Source organism: Pundamilia nyererei, unplaced genomic scaffold, assembly GCF_000239375.1.
Source record: "Pundamilia nyererei isolate P.nyererei 1_Seehausen unplaced genomic scaffold, PunNye1.0 scaffold00002, whole genome shotgun sequence".
NCBI classification, from domain to species: domain Eukaryota; kingdom Metazoa; phylum Chordata; class Actinopteri; order Cichliformes; family Cichlidae; genus Pundamilia; species Pundamilia nyererei.
Genome location: NW_005187403.1, coordinates 8,973,150 through 8,994,342, shown reverse-complemented (window position 1 = coordinate 8,994,342; position 21,193 = coordinate 8,973,150). Strand labels below are relative to the sequence as shown.

At 38.0% G+C, this 21,193-nt stretch overlaps 1 protein-coding gene across 1 annotated transcript in view; it reads right to left on the bottom strand.

The window, feature by feature from the left end:
- The window catches only part of brinp1 (bone morphogenetic protein/retinoic acid inducible neural-specific 1), a 103,944-nt gene that overhangs the window by 2,886 nt on the left and 79,865 nt on the right, over nucleotides 1–21,193 (bottom strand). The window contains exons 6-7 of the mRNA XM_005720439.1: nucleotides 9,370–9,606; nucleotides 5,325–5,547 (exon numbers count right to left, since the gene is read on the bottom strand). Coding sequence (XP_005720496.1) covers nucleotides 5,325–5,547; nucleotides 9,370–9,606 — 460 coding nt within the window. The remainder of the gene's footprint in view (nucleotides 1–5,324; nucleotides 5,548–9,369; nucleotides 9,607–21,193) is intronic.

Genomic DNA, 21,193 nt, shown 5'->3' with positions numbered 1-21,193 from the left:
GTCCTTAGTAACTCTTCATTTCTTCACATTTTGCTTCCAAGAAAGCAGTCTTGAGCAACAGTTCTCCAGGCTTCCTGAAGGTCTTTCAAAGGTTTATCTGTAGACATTGCCTACTTTTTTGATCAATTTAGTACTTGGACCTTTATTTTATGTACCAATTTCAGAGAAATATTTCACTTTGTAACTGTCTACAGGAGATGAACAGCAGCTATAAGCCATGTCCGTAAGAAATAGGAAAAAATCCAGCAAAGACACAGGACCTGAGAGATGCATCTGGCCCTTCAGCTGATCCAGCTACTGGTCGCTGAAGCCTCATCAGAAATGGCCTCAGTGGAAGGGTGGCTGTCAAGAAGCCATTCTTCAGGAGGGAAACAGGGAGAAAAGGCTGAGGCATGCCAAATTACACAAGATCGGTGGCAACAGGTCTGATAGAGTAATAAATCAAAATTTAAAATGTTTGATTCAAAGTGGAAATATGTAGAATGGTGGGTGTCTACAGCCATATGTAAAACACAGTGAAGGCTATGTCATGGTTTGCACCTCCAGGCAGCTGTTGTGATCTGGTGCTATATAAATAAAATTCAAATGAATCAAACTGAATGGCTTGGGGCTGCATTTCAGTCAGTGGTGTTGGGAATCTTGTCAAAAATCCCCCAACACCACAGAACACAAAAAAGCCCCATCAGATTTTAATTCACCATTTAATACCATCTGAAAACATCTGACTGGCAACAGCTTCATTTTTCAGCATGACATTGATCCCAAACATACTGCTCATGCAGTAAAAGCATACCTGGATAGATAAACACACAATAGAACAGTCAAGGATTGGCCTCTCCAGAGCCGGACCTCAGAATTAGCAGTGTGGGAACAGCTTGACAGAAAATGGAACAAAAGGTAGCTGACATTTAAAGAAGAGCCTTGGAATTTCCTTCAGGAAGCCTGGAGGACTATTTTTCAAAACTGCTTAACATTAGAAAACTTGCCTAGTTCAGCTTGTGTTAAAAAAAAACTGTACAACAATACAAACTCTATTTTACCTAGTAAAATACTTTTACTTAGTATAAACTCGTCATGTCAAATAAAAATCCTATCAGATATTCAGAATACCTGTAAGTATATGTTAATAGGAAAACAGATGTGTTCATTTTCCTGTCTTTGTATGTATAAATGTGTTTATTGTTTGGGTTTATGTAGCAAGCACTAGTAAAGGGACAACGCAGATTAAAATGTATTAAATTGTTTGGTAAGTTAATATTAACAAGTTTTTATTATCATTACTTGGACTCAGAAACAAGTATACCTTCATCCTTTCAGACTGATTATCACCAGCTATAGATAAATATTCCCCTCTCCTTTAAGTTATATATGTATGTGTTATGTTTGCATGATCCAAAATTAGATTACAGATTTTACTTCACCTTTTCACATCTAATCTCCTTTTCTCTCACTCCACCATATTGCAAAAAACACGCAGCCACAGCCTTCTCATAAATTACCGATCTAATATCATCTTTGTATTACATATTGGTATTTGCAGCTAAGATCCTGATATTAGATTTGTCTTATTAGCGTTAACAAATCTAATGGAATGATTTCCCTTTCTCCCTTTCTAATCTTTGTTTCACTGAGATACTTGTAATTTAATAGCATTAACTGTGGTGTCACATTGCTGTATTTCTCCTTCCCAACAACAGGTAGCACCTCATAATGCTCAATATTAAAAAGTAGTTTATGAAACTTTTGTCAGTAGCGTGTCATTTGTTTTAATTGTTAACAGACAATAAAATGAGAATGAATGTTTAGTCATTTGTGATGTTCGAATTTATGCTTATTTGTTATATTTTATGATACAAATTTACATTATTAATTATATATTATCAGTTATAATCAGTGTTGGGCAAGTTACTTTGAAAAAGTAATTAATTATAGTTACTAGTAACTTCTTCAATAAAAGTAACTACAAGATTCTAAAAGTAATTAATTACTTGAAAAGTAACTATTACGTTACTTTAAGAAAAATGTTTAACCCTCTGGGGTCCAGAGTATAATTGGCCATTTTTAGGTACTTTTGATTTGACCTCTACATTTCACCTTTAAAAACTATTTACTTTGCCTTGTTTGGTATCATTCTTTTCAGCACAACCTCACGTGTCTGAATTTACAGTTATGTTTTCATTTTGACATACTGTATTAACACAATTGATCTAAAATCAGGCAAAAAACATAAAATCCGAGTAGAAAGTTATATTTTTGCTGTAACAACCACAAACATGTTTAATGAATCATATTTTATAACTTTAAATGTAAATATAAATTGTCAATTTTAAAATCCTATGCACAGGTTTTGCAAACAAAGTTGTTTGCAGCCATTTACCTTACCCCTTTTTAATAACCATTCAAACTGTTTACAGAACAATCAGCTGTTCTGCATCAATAAGATGCCACACAAATTATTTGTGCCACTCCAAAAAATAATTTCTGTCCACTATTAAGGAGAACATCACAGCCTGATGCCTGCAAGTCTGACAGCAGCAGGTGTATCACTCCTGTTTCTACCTGGAGACAGCAGTCGCCTCATTGTTCTGACACACAACACAAAACTATCCACAACACTACACACTAACTACACAAGACAACACATTAACTACACACTCCAAACACGCTAAACGTCACAAATCTCTCACATCTCCAAATTCACTCTCTCTCTTTTTCTGCTGTCTCTCTCTCTCTCTCTCTCTCTCTCTCTCTCTCTCTCGCCGTCACTCCTGAAACTTCCCCCTCTCCTTAAACAATGTCATGTTGCCATATAATTTTTTGATTGGTCGACATGGTGCATTTTTCCACCAACAGGAACGGGCTGTTTTTTGGTTCATTTGTTTTTTTAATTTTTTGCTCATAAGCAGAGAGTGTCTGCTAGCGCTGTCCATAGACAGTAAAAGTGACGAAACGATTGAGGAAAAAACGCTGCGTATATATTGTTTATCATGACTCTGGTTTTACGTGGCCTCTCAGCACAATTTAAAAACTGGTATATATCACCTTGTTGCTTTGTCATCTTGAAGTGGTCATGTGATTGGCTTACCACGACTACTTTATTCTTCCTCAGTCAAACAGCAGCACTCATGCGATTGTTTTGCCCCCTAGCTCGAGGTGTTGTGCCAAAAAGTAATTGTCTGCCAGAAAGTGATAACTGCCCACGGGAGCGCGCGCAGCTGCTTAAGGCTGTAGCGTCCAGATTACTTACAGCTACTTCTGTGCAACTGATATAAGATGCGGTAAGCTGAAGACAGCTTCAACCGTCTGCTTGTTGAAAAATAGTAATGGACCGCGTTTTCTTGTTAGTAACTGTAACCGTGTTGTAATGATAGAAATAGTAATTAGTTAGATTACTCGTTACTGAAAAAAAGTAACGCTATTAGTAACACCGTTATTTGTAACGCCATTATTCCCATCACTGGTTACAGTGTATCAGGTATTGCTTCATAATCCTGAGAAGCGACAGTAACAATTACCTGAAGTATATTTTTTGTCAATTTTATGCATTTCACTGTTATTAATGCTTCATAATGAAGATTTACATGGCATGACAAAGAACAAAAGTGAAGTCTGAATGCACTAGATAATCTTAAGCCATGCAGGGTTAAAAACCATTTACCTTTTCCTTAACCTAACCAAACAACTAAACTAAAGAAAAGCAAAAGTGAATCCTGTATATAAAAAAGAAATACAATAGTAGTGGAAAAAGCCGTTCCAGGTTTATTCAGGTTCACAGTCCAGCCACCCGCTCATATGCTTTTAAACAATTGTAAACTTTAACTTAATATCAGCTGAAATAATGTTTATAGGATTTGTTAACCTTTCGCAAACTATTAACGGTTAACCTTAATTTATCAGTTACATATTGATGATGGGTATTATCAAGGTTTACCTTCGTTACGCTGAATCATAGTTTGGTAAGGTTAAAAACATTCTGGGTTAAAAGCAAGCTTGTACAAATACAATTCTTTCTTCAGTAAAATATCTCGGAGGTTGATGAACACTACTCTCAAAGTAGAATAATGCAAAATAGCAAGTGGATCCTTCCCACTAGGGGTCTGATATACAGTATGAACTGGAGAGGGGACAAATGATCTCTCACAAGGGATGTGTGTTGCTGTCATTTCGAATCCCGATGCACCAGTTTTTCATCTCTGGAACCAAGCAATATAGTTTTTTTTTCACATCTTCATCAACTCACAGCCTGACTGACATGAAGATGCGTTGGAACACATCTTAAACACACAGGCCTTCAACTTTGCCTCAGTCTCTTCATTGACTATCTGTTATAGTTTGACTGGAAAAAATGGAAGGACTGGAGTCCTTGTTGGTAATATCTTAACGGAAAGGAAAATCTTAATGTTGTATGTATATATGTACTGCAAATGCACACGGTTATAATAAAACCAAATAATTCCTTCATCTGATGCAAAGTTGTCTTACACAAGCAAGCAAATAAACATGCAGCTCTTATTTCCAGTGCCATCAGGCACTCTTGATGCATACTCCATGGACGGGGAAGCGCATACTGCAGCTCTTTGATAACACTTCAGAACAAACCTTTGCCAACTCTCACGCACAAATGTGGGTGTGCTCTTTTTCTGTCAGTGACAGTTGACAGCGGCTCATTTTCAGACCACTTAAATGAATATTTTACGGATTCTGTTTCCATTTATGTGGTGACATCCCCTACACATAACAGTTTTGGGGGTGTTTCATGTGGAAGCCAGGAACTTTGCATATTTTGCATAGTGTTTTCTGATATTTGCTAGAGTGGATGGTTGAAAATTCCTGGCATTTCATGCAGCGCTGACACAATGGCACATCCGCAGCAAGGCTCTTAAGCTGCAACTGCAGTAGGTGGTGACAGATGTGTGCAATGACCTATCAAGAAAACTCCCACAGCTATTTTTTCCCCCCCTTTTAGATTGCAAAGTGAAATACAAGAGTGAGGTAGAGTGTTTTCGGCATGTGCAAGCCTCAGCACTAAGTTGACTTGATGGACAGAAACAACAGAACCATAAGTTAAAATGTATAATGGATGTCATCCTCACTGTGCACGCTTCGAGGAGCACCAAATAAAACAGAACCCATACATCAATCCAAAAGGGAAATTTCCCTGAAAGATGTCACTCCTCTGCAAGATACATTTTAATATCTTCTTTTACTTTTAAAAATGCAGATATCCCAAAAATGTTAAGACCAGAAACAGCACCTTAGGCTTGTCCGAGTAAATTCATAGCTAATTTTGAACAGAACATTGAATTAAGTTTTTTTTTACCCACCTCTCCCTAGGCATCTGGTGGTTGGGATTGTGGTGACAGCGGATGCTGAGGCTGAAGAGCTTGCGGGCGGTGCGCTGGATCTTCAGTCGCTGCACCTCCAGGGAGCTCTGAAGAAGCCTGTAGCGGGCCTGCAAATCCCAGTCGCTGCCCCAGAGAAGATGCACACTGCTGATGGGGAGGAAATGAGTGGAGGGCAGCCTCTTCAGAAATGACTTGAACTCATCTAGGTGACAGAGAGGGAACCGTTAAAAGAACAAAAATAAACAAAAAAACAGCTGGAGACAACTGTTGTTGTAATATTTGCAACAAAGTACGTTTTATAAGTTATAGTTTCCAAGTTTATATCTTCAAACGTGAGGTTTGACATGGTTTTTTTCATGTCTGTACTGTGCTTTTTGTACTTCGACTGCTGTGAGTATCTGAAGAGAAATGAGACTCTCAGCGCAGTAAACACCCTCTCACTCTGTGCTCCCCGACACCTTTTCAAGATTGCTGCCTCAACAAATTTGTTCCAACCAGTGGTGATGATTGTCCTTGTGTCCCTCTTTCTGCCTCTAAAAATTCTTGTTTGTCTCCTCCACAGACAACTGCTGTTTTCAACGATAGCTTCAATTTTTGGCAACAATGAGCATGAAGATGCTTGAAAAATACAAATGGACAAAAATACACATGGACAAAGAGGCTTTTATTTGGCGTGCTAATCAACTGAGTCAGTTAATTCAGATTAACTCATTGTTCATCCATCCTTAATACTAAGCTCATTAATTAAACATTTTAATTCCTACAGTTTAAACTGAATACAGTTCAAAAGTAGACGAACAACAAGAGCAATAATTTTGCATTTATAGTGTTTGTTATGAATGCAAAAAGTTTGTTAAAGCTATAAACTTGATGCAATAGTCTACCATGAAAAGTATGACATAAATATTATTGGACACAGTTAGAAACTGCTCCACTCTGTTCGTGAACAACAAATCCCATATTCAAGAGATGCAGTTGTACAGCCGAACCCTCCTGCAGTCCTCCTCAAGACAGTTTAACAGAATTAACCACAGTTGAGAACCCCTTTTCAACCATTGCCGTGAAATGTCAGAATTTCCTCCACCCTCCGCACAGGCATATCAGAGCTCCTTTCCTCTTCTTCTTCAAAGAAGCCAGATTTCTTCTCCTCCCCTGTTTTGAACTTGCCATATCCCTCCACCCAGCTTTCAGAAATGTCAGGTACCTCCCTTTTCCTAGAAAAGCCGGGTGTCTCCAGCACTCAGTATTCAGATATATCTGATTCTCCCACCAAAAAACATCGCTTTTATTGAGTCACTCCCAATGCCAGTTTAATAGTTGCCAAGTCCTTTTATACAGGCTTCAAAGCCGTCAAGGACTCCTTCCTTGAAAGTGCTTCCACATAGTCCTTATCTTAAGCCATCCAGCACACCTTATCTAGAGATTAAAGCTCTCACAATGTAACCATACTTCACCCATTGTGCCATTACATTTCACTTTGTTGTTTTGTATCACATGTATTTTTCACCAGATTGTACGGATATCCTATGCCATTTGTATAAAAAAGTGAAAATAAAAAATAAAAATCTGAGACAATCAAAGAAAATCAATTGATGTGGCATTAGATAAACTAAACTATGTAGCAGCAGCTTGTAGATTTAAAAAAATGACCTTAAATTATACTCAGATGTAGCACTTTATGGTACTGTAAAAAAGTATTTCCCCTCGTGTTGATTTTGTAGTTTTAATATATTTGTCACACTTAACTGTTTCAGATCACTGGGTAAGTTTAATTATTATACACAGATAACCCAACTAAATTAAAATGTTTTTAATTCATGATTTTCATTTATCAAAAGGACCTAACAAGCCCTACATAAAAAAACAACAACAACAAAAAAATCAAATGTCCCCCTTTCTAGCCAGATTCAGACCTGATTACTACCAGCACGTTGAATCAAAGAGTCCAATATAACCTGTCAGACAAAGTGAAGTAGATTTAAATGTCTCAAGAAGCAACACATCATGCCACAATTTAAAGAAACAGCTGAGAAGCAAAGGCATCAATTTGAAAAGGGCTACAAGTCATTTCTAAGGTTTTTGGACTCAAGCAAACCATGATGACAGCCATTATCCACAAATGAAGAAAACAGCGGTGAAGCTTCCGTGGCTGGCCTACTGAAAATATTCCAAGACTACATTAACAACTCATCCTGGAGGTCTTAAAAGAAGCCAAAACAACAACTAAAGAACTGCAGGGCTCTCTTGCCTCAGTTAAGGTCGGTGTTCATGATTCAACAAGAAAGATAAGAAAGAGACTGTGGAAAAATGGCATCCATGGGAGAAAAGTGAAAACCAGAAGACAAAGGCTCATGTCACATTTGCCAAAAACTCATCTTTAGGATCCCCAAGGGTTTTTGGAAAACATACTTAATTTTGTAAAAATTCATTTTGCATTTACTTGGGTTATCTTTGTGTATGTTAACATTTGTTTTGGATCCCATAGGACAAAGTTTACTTCACACTAAAACTGCACTTTGCAATAACTTGCGTATTGGCTCATTGCCTTCGTTTTATCTTCAGCCACAATAATGTCTGCATAGCCTATTTCATAAGGAACAGGTGTAACTTCGGGAAATACTGTAGCTAAATAAGTAGATAAACCAGTTTGGTCAGTGCTCTCACTCAGTGCTGAGGCAGTATATACCCAGATAAACTACCTACATACTAATCACATACAGGCATTGTTTGATAGCCTGACTGTTGTTTTATATCTGAAAAAAAAACTATTGTAAAATCCAAGCATGTGTTGCATAATTATGTTTTTGTTGACTAAGTTTAATGAGAGAAATTCACTGAATACATTCAACTACAAATGCAGCTGAGTCTGAGCAATATCAACAAAGCAACAGTCACAGCTAAAATGAGCATAAGCAGAGCAGCTGCAGCTTTTCTCACAGCCAGTAATGTTATACTGCCACAGCTCTGTCTTTTGAAAGGAATGCTAAGCAATAAATGAATCATGTAGTGTCACATCAGCTCTCTTTTCTATAGTACCTACAGAACATTTCCACAAACCAATGTTGGTGTACCATTTAGTTTAAGCAGCAGAATACTCCAGTGCTGCAAATATTAGCAGGCACTGAATGTGCCCTGTCATTACATTTACACATGCTGAATTATACAGATTGTCTATATCATATGTCAATCTGATGCTTTGAGGTTTTTGAACCTGTTCTCAAGCATTTATTTTTCAAATGTTTAGCAGAGGCCGCACAACTCTTTGTGCTTTGGTCTGAAAAGAAGTTATGTTCTTTTATTTGGCTTCTTCCAGTGTTCTTTCTTTTCAAGTACTTCTTTGAAGATGTACTGCACTCAGTGACCTTCATGACTAACATTAACTTACCCCTATGGTGCATAAATATATTTATCTGTTGCTGGCAGGTTGTATCAAGACACTTTTATTTCGTATTAATAATAGATATACATGGTGCCTTGCCATAAAACAATAAGGCACAATATGTGTTTTTTCTCTGCTGTGTCCAAACTCCTACTGCCGCCTTTGTGCCTGCATTTGCACTCACTTCTAGAGACACCTTTACATTGTGTAATTAGCATCTGGTTATGTGATCATTTTGCTATTTACTGTCATTAAAAAAAAGAAGTCACAGTCCCATGTGAGTGTTTTTCTGATCTCCTCCTAAATGTATCGATTTAGTTGAGGATGAAGACTGATCATCAAGATTGCCAAGGCTACTGACCCTTTGCAGCAGCATAATATAAATGTATGCTAGTTTTAAAGGTGCTCATTATTTTTCATTAATATGGGTTCGGGGGGGTTGGAAAAAACACAGAGCTGCCTCAGCTCAAATTTTGATAAGCACTTCAGAATTAAAGGGGCGAAATGTATGACAGTTTGTCTCTCATAGAAAATTGTAAAACTGAACAAAACAAAAAAGAAGAAATTTTAAAAAGATTAATTTTTAAATGCATGGACATGAGATCTGATGATTCTTATCATATTTAGAAGGATATTCAAGCTTACCAGAGCTTTCAAAGTCTTTGTAGGAGGCTGCCCATGACTCATACATCCCCAGCAGGGTGTTCTCCATGATCTGGATGTCGGTTATAGGACAGTTGCATTGGGGATACTCCTCGGCACACTGACAGATGCATTGGTTGTTATGGCACACATATTCCCCCTCTCCATTGCACATAATGTAGCTCAGAGCTGACTGGACAAATTTCTCTTGCAGGTATTCTGGGAAAATAACCTGCAGGCCTGAAAAACAGATAAATGTGAAACAGGGTTTTTTTTAAAAACACAATGGGATAATAAATAAAATACAGAAGAAAATATAATAGAAGAAACCATCTTGAAAAAGACAATATCTAAAAATATGCTGAAAAATATGAGGTAAATGTTGTCTGTCATGCTGCTGTATCTTGAGATGTATACGGCATCTCTCCACAGACCAAGTTACCAGAAAAGAGGGAAAAAGCAATGAATTGACTGACTGCTCTACTAAGATTGCTTTGTGTCATAAGTACTCATTTATTTTTTCTAAAGGATGTGCTCCAGCAATCTTCTCTGTTCAGCTAGAACTGCTTGTTCTATGGTGGGTCGCTCACGATGACAATGTATAAATCCTTGATTTATGCCTGCTCTTGTGTGTCGTATTGGTTCGCATATAGCAGTGAAGCTATCTCCCACAGCATTCGTTTTCTAGCATGCATGCATGTACTTTACTGTGTCTTACCATTCATACTTGCTTGTGGTTTGCATACCCAAACTATGCAGCATTCTGCTAATTATAGAGAAATCTCAATAGCTGAATGCGTGTTCTTCAGCCCAATTTAGAGCTGAAGCTGAACCTCTTCAGCCTTCACTATCACTGACAAGGTATTTATAATTTCTAGACTCCAAGCCAATCCATATCTCACCCTGGGGATCTCACACAACTGAAGCCTGGACAACTAACAGTACAGGCTTTCTCTTCAGTCCAAGCCTGGGGAAAATAAATCCCTAGCTCTACAAGCCACTGGATTGGAAAAGAACTAAATAGATTTTTTTCCTTCTTGTATGAAACAGAATCTTGGCGAGGCCATATTTTCTTAATGGCTTTTACTTGAGCACAAACAGCGCTTCAGCAGAAAATATGCAACCAGGAACCTGAACAAAACATGTTATTGAATGATGAATGATTGCATTATTTTTGCCACACACATATTATTTTCACCTTTCGGTGAAAACTGAAATCCATTTATGCAAAGTCAACATAATGTTGCTGAAATGAAAGGAAAAGTAAGCATATAATTTCATACTGTGCTCATGAATCATTTTCAATGTGTTGTCAGGGTGTCAAACAGTGTCCCTTATTATGTATGCACATGCAGCAATTAATCCTCCTTATTTCTACCTGCAACATACTCTACAATAAACATATAACTGTGTGCAATTGAGAAACAGATTAAGGCCTTAATAAGTGGGATCTAAAACATAAGCTGATTTCAGGTAAAAGAATTAAAACTAATGCACGCTGTGTTTAGTTATTTCAATCTGCAGTGTTTTATAATTCATATAAAGGTTGATATTCAGGGATATTTTTGTTTAGAAACATGATGTGAATGCAGTTAAATAAGGTTATGTTACTTTAGATCAAATTTCAGGTTTCTGCAAGTAGTTTTACCTTTTGCAACAATTTAATTACTCGCATATTCTTTGTCCTAGAGTCTGTACTTGTAATATGTACCTATTTAATAATAAGTGCCTTTCTCCTGCACAGCTCATCAGAACCACTGCCTATCAGGGAAGAGGAGAACAGAAGGAAGAAGGGATGGTGGGAGTAAAGAGGATGAATAGATCATGTCTGACCACAAAAGAGCTGGGTTGCACAGGGCTTTTTCTCCATCAGGCCTGTCTGGATCCAATATTCATTTAGCTTGATGTATTCCTGGGCTTGAAACTTTAATGTGATTTGTGGGAAAATCCAGATGGCAAGTTCACGGATCAACGCTGCTCACTGACAGTGCTGGTGCCAGCGGCCGGGTGCACAATAACACCGAGTGCCTCAGCCCTCCCCCCTTCCCTCGTCTGTCTAACCATACCTCATACCTCAATCTCTGCATCAACATGTACATATTTTCTTTTTCCGATATCACTCTTGCAACAGGACAATTGCAGCAGGAACTATTTGTCTTACAGTTTCTTGTTTTCCAGTCTCTTCTTTCACTGTTTATGTCCCGTTCTCTCTGCCTCCCACAGATCTCCACTGTCTTACTTCATTACACTCACTCCTACTGGCCACACACATGCACATACCCTTTGACTCTTCTCCATCATCCTTTGGCTCGCATTCACTCCATCAATCACTCTCCTCATTCCCGTTTCTTCACCTCGTCTGCTCTCCTCTACATTCTCGCACTGAGCATACACTCAAGAATTGGAAATGTGGTGTCTTGTCCTTCTACTCGTGTGCAGAATGATGTCATGAACAGAAAGTAAATCCATCAGCATTTGTTAGTGCATTGCAGAATGAAAGAGAGAATTAAAACCCGCAGGCCAAAAATGAAATGAGAAACTAATCAGAGTAAAAACATTTATCTTTGTGACTTACTCGGCTTTGCTGTGTTAGTGCAACAACACGTGAATACACTCAAAATGAATGAGGTTTAAACCTTCTCTCTATGTGGCTCTGAGGCAGGTGCATGTCAAGGAAAACACTACATACTGGAGCTATACTTACCATGATTAAGGAGGAGATGCTGAAATGAAACTGTACTGTATTGGAATTCTTGTGCAGCTCTTTGATAACCCCCAACTTCATGCTCTGTCAGTGCAAATAATTCCCTGCAACCCATGTGCCTGGCTTGCTCTAAATAAATAAATAGCACCTCAAAATGGCAGTTAATCTCATTGCATACATCCGAGGCTGATATATTTTCTTCACGTAGTTTGGAAGATATAGGCCCGCTACCATTCCATGAATGCTAAAATCTGAGACTCTGCAAGTGTGACTTCGCCTTTTCATTGTGTCTTTTTCGAGAGTGCTCTATTTTTACATGGTGATAGATAGGGTGTGTAGGCCGCAACTGAGGCTTGTAACTGCTTTGGCAAGCAGTTGCCTGCTTATTGGAAAGCCACGCTCCGCCTCATAAGTTACAGTTTCATTAAAGATTAATTGACCATTGTGTGGCCACAATTTCACAAAATAATCATTACTTAATCCACTGGTGCAATAAAGTGCATTACTTCAATGGAGGCATTAAATTACCATTGGAGGTTATCGGTACAGCCATGATACAAAACCAAAGACCTCTGAACTGGATAAGAGTCTGTTTCTCTTCAGTCTAGGCCTACCCAGCCATTCTTGCTGATCCTATATACTTAATACACCATATGAGATTTGCTGCGTTTGCCTATTTCTTAGCAAGCTATGAGGTAAAGGTGCAGCTGAAGTAGCTATTTATCCACTTTTCATTTCTTTGCATAAAGCGCTTTAGGTCTCTGCCTCTGTGTGTGTAGGTGTATGTGTGTGTTGGGCCTGACAGAGGATAACATGTTCCACTGGAGCTATTCTAAGCTCTCGGAATATGTTAGCATTTTTTAAAGTTCTGAATGAGGTGTACTTAGCATTCAAATGGATAATGTGTTGGTGTATCTTTGGTGAGTAGATTATCACAGATTATCGTAAGTGTTCTAAGCACTTTAGAAGGAAGCAGCTTGAGATGTCAAAATTTAGCGTTACAGTACGTTTTTAAAAAAAATGTTGTGGAGAATAATTGTTTGTGACAGTTTAATTAGTATTTACACATTTGAAATGTTTTTTCCTTCCTTTCCTGTGGTTTTTGTGGTACAGAAGCATACAATAAAATGTGTATATATGAAATAGCAAAAAAAGAAAAAAGATATTTCATGAAATGACAACATACCTTGTGATGTACTGAGATGCAAGAGCCTGCAAATCCATGATATGTGTCCGTGAAAAGACCAAACATATGTCCCACATAATATCTCTATATAAGTTTAGCTTTGATGAAAAGCTACCTATTTAATTTTAACACAAAAAGCAGGCAAGGACGCAGGTGCAGCAATCATTGTAAAAGCACAAATTACTTATAAAAATGGTCTTGGCCTTCAGAGCTCGCTGTCCCTGCTATCTGAAAAAAGAGGAATTGCTGAAATTGCATGCTGAAGCAGCTGCTGAATTGAGCAGGGCAGGCGGTCTAGAGAGGTGGATGAGCTCGACATGATGCTGAATTATTGTCAGTTGTGCTGCACACAGAGCACAGATATACATGATGGGTCAGAGTAAAAAGTAATTTGGTGATTGCTTTTCTCTGCCCACCTTTGACTTTGTAAACCATCACAACAGGACACCAATGCAGACTTGTAGTGTTTCTTTTTTTCCCCACTTTAACACTTTAACAGTGTTCATCCATTTAAGTAGAATTTAGAAATGATTTTTAGTCCTAATACAAAATCGGCTTCAGCAAGTAATTAGATAGGTGGTTGCTGTTGGCTGCATGTGCACTTCAGCTGCGCTGTTCAAGCTGTTCTGTCATGTGCTGCCTTGTATCCCTGCACAGCAGTTGTAGTAGTAGGCTTCGGCTGGTGAGATATTGTATTAGTCACACAATCGTGCGCATGCACACAGAGAAACGCATACGCCCATGTACATGCGCACGTGCACATCCTTTGCAGCCTCTTGCAGAAATTACATGTTTTACGAGAACCCCAGAGAGGAGGGGGGGCAGACATATGACAAGCTCTGACATTCCCATTTCAGTTATAAAACATACAACTGCCCTCAAAGTGTCACGATGGGCTGTGTACACACATCAGATCAAAAGTCCAAATTTTACATCAAACGTCCCTAAACGCAGACATATTGTTCATCTATTTGTATTGAGAAATGCCTTTTTGCTTTACACTCTTCTTATAATAAATAAACCTGCTGAATTCTAGACAATCTACTGTACAATAACTTAAATGATAATATCAGGAAAATTACAGTTATATGTACTCCTAATAGTCTAACAGCATTAACACAAATGGACATTGCAGTTTCTGACTTCATAGGAAATCATTTAAAGTGTTCCTCATTATTATAAAGTAACTACTTTTCTGTAAATGCACATCTACATTTCTTTCCATTTGAGCAAATACAAAAAGTGTTTGCAAAAGCACTTCCTGTGCTGCATGGGTCTTTCCAAATGCAATAATAAATAAATAAATGAATAAATATATACATACAATTCTAACTGAACTGATGAGAAAAATTCATTTTAAAAGGATGACTGTGTGGAAAACCACAGCATTTTCAAAAGCGGCAGCTAGCAAGACTAAGCAGAAAAGAAAAAGAGATTTATGATCATGCTAGACCAAATCGAAACTTTCACCTGAATGGCCACTTCCAATTGAAAGCTGACCTCCAGGTCAACATGGAAAGATTTCATCAGGTTTGGGGTTTTAGCATGTTAGAGAGAAGTGAAAAACGTGTTCGCAGCCATCCACTTTTAAAATGATCCTATGTTATAGCATGTCTTGCCAAGAAGCATGTGTGTTTTGACAAAGGAGAGAGTTGCCTCAAAAATGCATGGGTCCTTCTGAGAGGCAATTCAACAGACATTCGCGACAAACCATGGGGTATAGCCAAAGTTACCCTGTAATTTCTAAACGTCGTCAAATAATTTTAGTTTTGCAGGACCCAGCGAGAAACAGATGAATGTAGCAGGACTACTATCTCTGTGCGTACAGAAAAAGAAGCAGAGCAAAAAGAGAGAGGCTGACTGAGTTGGGGGGGAAGATGATGAAAACGCCTCTGTAGATTTATTGTTGTGCTCCTCTCTCTTTATGATTTACATCAGATATTTTTCTTTAGTAAATTATTCACTGGTAACCAGAACAGTGTGTTTACTAATACACTTATAGTCCCCAAATCAATTTCTCAACAAGTCCATCATCAAAGAAACTTAATTGATTTGTATGCTTGTTTGTCTTTCCCCGTTTGCAGCATTTTCACTTGAAAAGAGGGACAGGCATCGAGCGACAGAGCAATGAGTATCTAATTCATCACTCGGTGCACGACTTGCCTACAGGGCCAGTTTAATTTATTTTCACTTCACCACTTTGAAAACTGTTGGCTCAGGCTATTCTAACATATTCATAAATCTTCCAAGATAGGCTCATGGCTCTTCCAATTTAGGCTCTTGAGGAAACCGGAGAAAGAGAAAAGCATGCAGTGGGGACTGAAAGAAGCAAATTAGTTTGCTTTTGTTTTGGTGCTAATTTATGACAGCCATACTGGAGGTGATTGGATCCTTGCAGGGTAATGGGTTGTGGAGGTTGCTGGGCCTTTTATCGTTCGTTGATGCAGTTAATATACGTTACCAATTTGCAATTTTCAGCCCCAGTACACGTTTTGTCGCTCTGTGTAGGATATCACATTGCACAAACAATATTCTATGACTTTGCCCTAATGCATTTAAAGCTCCTACTGGTTTGCCACTTAAAAATACATTTTCTAAATTAATAAACTATAAATACTATCAGGTAGCAGGGAATAGATTTGTTATTCCTGTCTCGCTACCTGAAACACACTCTGCAAGAGTTCAAGAAAACCATTCAAATCTAGACTATTTACCTACCATGTGTTAATCCCCTCTTTCATTTAATTCTCATTCCCCAGTAAGCTATTTTTACTTCTAGGTCCCAGAGGAGGCTGAAAGTGAGAATTCAGCCAAAACCAATATCATCAGGTTTTTAAGCGTTAGCCTAGAGAGAGGATGAACAAATAAAAAACAAATTGATGAGGAAGAATAAAAGCATATTTAACTCCCAGCTGTAGTAAAACTAAATAGTGTGCATCTTTCAGTCAGATCTAAAATAAAAAAACACAAACAAGCCAATTCCTAAAAAGTGTATGTTCCAATCATTCAAAAGATTCATTAAAGGTGAAAGCCTTTGTAGGTTTTATGTTATAATATTATTATTAATTATAATTGATTAGGTTGCAACAAAAAATACAACTGTATCATGCCAAATATTATCACTGTCTGCAACTTAATACCATAATTTATGTTGAATCTATGATTTCATCATGGGTGTCTAGAAAAAACACTTTTTTTTATAACTCATCCTCCAAGGATTGCCAGTAAAATACTCCATATAGCATGCACTCAGATGCCAAACCAGGCAAAATGTAATACTGAAACCTTCACAGTGATATTACATTTAAGCAATGGGAGGGTACATATTTAACAGATAAAAGCTTTGCTAAGTCATGCATGAATTTTAATTCTGGTGATTGCTGAAAAGGAAAGTGAGAAAATAAGGAGAGCGAGTACAAGAGTTATTTGAAAAATATTGTACAAAGCAAAACTGTGGGAGAAAACTGAGTTTAGGCTTTGATAGGTAGCTGCCTTGATGTGAGATTACACTACAACATTCTAATCTAAATTTAAGTTAAAGCAAAGGGAATATCCAGGGAGTGTCATATCCGCAATGTGTTATCTTTGGCTCACAGCCCCACAGCTTACAAAGAGCAGACCACAGGGGTGGGAAGGAGGGGAAAAACATTTCCCCTTGAAAATTCTTATATTTTGGAAAGGCAGTCTAGGTGTTTTTAGGAGAAATTTTGACCACAACTAGATTCACTAGCTTGTATATTACTTGCTTCCTTTTGTTTTTTAAACTTTTTTTTCCAAGTCAGAGTGTGGTTCTGGACCTAATCCTACCGAATAAAATTACTAAAAAAAAACTGGGAAAAAAAAAACAGATCACAGGTTTGTGATTGGTTATTTGTGCATATGGCATGTATGCCTGTAACCTGATAAAGTACAGAGGTCTGGATTTAAAAAATACAATAGTAAAACCAGAAAAAAGTCATGATTAAAAGTTTAAATAGAAGAATGAAATAGAGTGGGTTTTCTATTAATGCATCTGTGTTGTAACTCATGTGACCCTGCATATTAATATGATCCTTTTATTTAATTCATAAGCAATTAAAATGGCTGGTCTAGATTACCCTTTTTTCATTTCCGTCTATTCATTCACATAAAATGAAGAAGACGCGGCATAAGCTTCACACATAAATGCCCAGTGTACACAATATGGAATATGATTTGGATTGCTGAAGAGTTAAATTAAAAAATAGCATGAAAAACAATGGTAAAAAACACAGAGTGGATAAACTGAGAAAAAGGTGAGTTAAGACAAATGAACACAAATATAATAATAACACAAAAAAACACAAAACTGAGAACAAAATGTACTTGAAAAGTCTTATTTTGGATCATCACAAATGACTACAGTTTCATCACTTACATATTAAACAGAACGCAAACAGGAATTCTGGAGGTGTACCATCTAAAAGTGTCGTTCAGAATTGCTTTCTGTAGCCAGCTCCTTCAAAAGCACTTTCCCCATGCACTTCTAGTGCAGATAGTACAGAAAATATATGTAAACAGGAGAAGCTACATGGAAAAATCATAAAAACTTGAATAATGGAAATGAACCACTTTGCGTATGTTATCTTTCTTACCATCCAGACTTCATCAGGATGCAAAAAGATTCAGGCTGAGTCTCTCTCTTTTTTTATTTTTAGAGAGAAGAGATTTTCTCCTGGCATCTCAAACTAACAACTATGCTCTTTCAGTCTTTTTCTAACTGTACTGTTATGAACTTTTAAATTTAACATGCTAACTGAGGTCTGTAGAGTCTGAGAAGCAGCTCTTAGGTTTTTTGCAATTTCTCTGAGGATTGCAGGGTCTGACCTTGGGGTGAATTTGCTGGGATGTTCACTCCTGGGATGAATATTGTGTTAACACACACCTGAATGGTTCAGGCCAGCAAACTGTCAAAATGTCTGCTTTTATAGAGGTGCTCACACTTCCCGCTGATAAATGAATCAAGTACGTAGATGTTGCATGGTGATGTGTATTTTCATATTAGATAGCAGGCAGTGATCTGTGATCTTCCACATTGGCCAGTTGTGACTCCTCCCCACAGTTTAAATGCCAAAAGTTAGCATTTTAGCTAATTGTCTGGTAAAAGGTCAATAGGCATTTGTAAATGAGACACATGGTGGGCGTTCATTAGATGTGCTGAGAGCTGCTAGTGCTTATTAGAGTAGCACTGGACCCAGCCAATGTCATCTTCCTCAAGGGACAGTCTGAGAAGTTCATTTATGGTGTATTGTAAAAAGAGGACAATGCTGTCAAAGCTGTTATTTTTTGGGCCACTCAATGTAAAGGCCAGTCTAGGGACACAGTAAATCTTGCAGAGAATTGAACTGTGTTTGTCTAAAGAGGAAAAAAATGCTTTTGGAGCCACCATGACACTTACAGTCCTCCCTCACAGTGGAGAAACAAGAAAAACATGCTGCTGAGATGACAATTTATATTTCGTGTGTTCTGATTATGTATGTCACTTCCACTTATCTAAATGTCATCGGTATCGGTTTAGCTGAAGGAACAGCAGAACAATGAAAGCAATTATCCCACTGAACCCATGGGGCTCCTGGATTTTATATGCATTGTCGTTTTTTTTCTGCTGAATATGTTGTTTGCTTGATGTAGGTGGTGGGATTAGGAGAATCCAGGATCATTTACACATTCATTACCCCTTCATTTATTAAGAGTTGGTCCGAGACAGGCTAAATCACGGCTACTCACTCAGCTCGTCTCTTGAAAACCAGTGTTCTCCCCACCGTGTGGTACTTGAAACTAGATATAATTCATCACTTCCCACCTGCAGTTGAGACCAAAGCCAGTTCTAAGTGCCTACTCTCCTTCACAAATACTCTTTTGGTCATGATAATGATTTTGGTAATTTACACCAAGACCTTTCTTCTTTTTTTTGATGAACCCTCCACCAAAGAGAGATGTCCATAAAGACGTCCCTTTATATTAATATAACCTAAACTGTTTGAGTTTTAAAGCAACACACTGGCGTGGTTTTTGTTTTGTTTTTAATCTGACCATCATGTGACAAACATTTAAATGACATAATACAATCCTCGTACTAGCAGCAATGTGAAATAACCTAAATAGCCGAACAATAAGTAGTATACCCTAGCAGCCATATATTAGTCACAAAAATATGTTCAGCCATTTATTTGCTCAACTAATAATCAGCTACAGAGCAACACTCCTGGTATTGTCTATTTCTAGCTATACATTTTTTGCTTATTGACTTCTTTTATAATTGAAAAAATAATATTATTTTTATTTAGAATCATACATGAGTTGTATTACAATTATGGATTGATTGTTTTAATCCCTACACTTTATTTCCACTGTAAAATTACTTTATAAATCCATAATTTTCCCCACATTAACTGTGCTACCCCTGCGTGTACAACAAGTTAAACATACAGTCACTGTGCATACATCAAGCAAAGGCCACTGTGCAATGACATCAGAAGACCAGTTGCTGGACTTTTTAAAGAGGAATACCGTCCCATTTATGTTTGATAATTCTAGAGGCGCTATAGTCCCGAGTCTTCTTTGTCATATTTTTTTATTTATTTTATGATGTATTGAATGTTTTGAGTCGATAAAAGTTCTGGACTGCGGGCAGATCAGTTCAGCACCTGGACAAAGCCACAGTGGTGTAACAGCTGCACCATGCATTTAGCATGCTGAACTATGCAAGACCTTCCCTATATAAGACATTGTCTGGACGGAAGGAAGTGCTACTTCACAACCTGCATACGCCTTTCAGCACCCTTTCAGGGTGGGCCATTTATATGAATACACCATAATAAAATGGGAATGGTTGGTGTTATTAAAGTCTTGTTTGTGGCACATTAGTATATGTGAGGGGGCAAACTCCTCAAGATGGGTGGTGACCATGGTGGCCATTTAGAAGTCGGCCATCTTGGATACAACTTTAGTTTTTTCAATAGGAAGAGGGCCATGTGACACATCAAACTTATTGGTAATGTCACAAGACAAACAATGGTGTGCTTGGTTTCAGCGTAACTTTATTCTTTCATGAGTTATTTACAAGTTTCTCTTTGTTCACAGCCATTGACATGTCGAAGAGGTTAACACGTGAGGAGCGGATCGAAATTGTGTTGATATCTGGTGAACGCAGTAACCGGGTCATTGCAGCAGATTTCAATGCACGACACCCTACGAGACCACCCATCTCCCATGCTACAGTCAGCAAACTGCTTGCTAAGTTTCGTGAAACTGGTTCAGTGTTGGATTTGCCAAAATGTGGACACAAGAAAACTGTCACTAATGAAGAAACATCAGTGGCTGTCCTAGCTTCATTCAGCCAGAGCCCACAGTGTAGCACTCGCCACATGTCACTGGAGAGTGGCATTAGTCGAACATCCCTTCGGCGGATATTAGCTACTCACAAATGGCACCCTTACAAACTCCAGCTACTGCAGCATCTCGACGAGGATGACCCAGATCGGTGCACAGAATTTGCAGAATGGGCAAAACAAAAATTGGAACAGGACCCTTAGTTCACACAGAAGATTTTGTTCAGTGATGAGGCAAACTTTTATGTGAATGGTGAAGTTAACAAACAAAACCACCGCTATTGGTCTGACACTAACCCACATTGGATGGATCCTCCAAGACTGTTGGAACAACAAAAGTGATGGTTTGGTGTGGTATATGGGGTACAACGATAGTGGGTCCATTCTTCATCAATGGAAACCTCAAGGCCACTGGATATGTGAAATTGCTACATGATGATGTGTTTCCCTCTTTATGCACTGAGGCTGGCACGTTCCCTGAGTTTTTCCAGCAAGATGGTGCACCACCACATTATGGGTGCCAGGTCCGAGCATTTCTAGATGAACAGTTTCCTGGAAAGTGGATTGGTCATCATGGGCCAGTTGAAT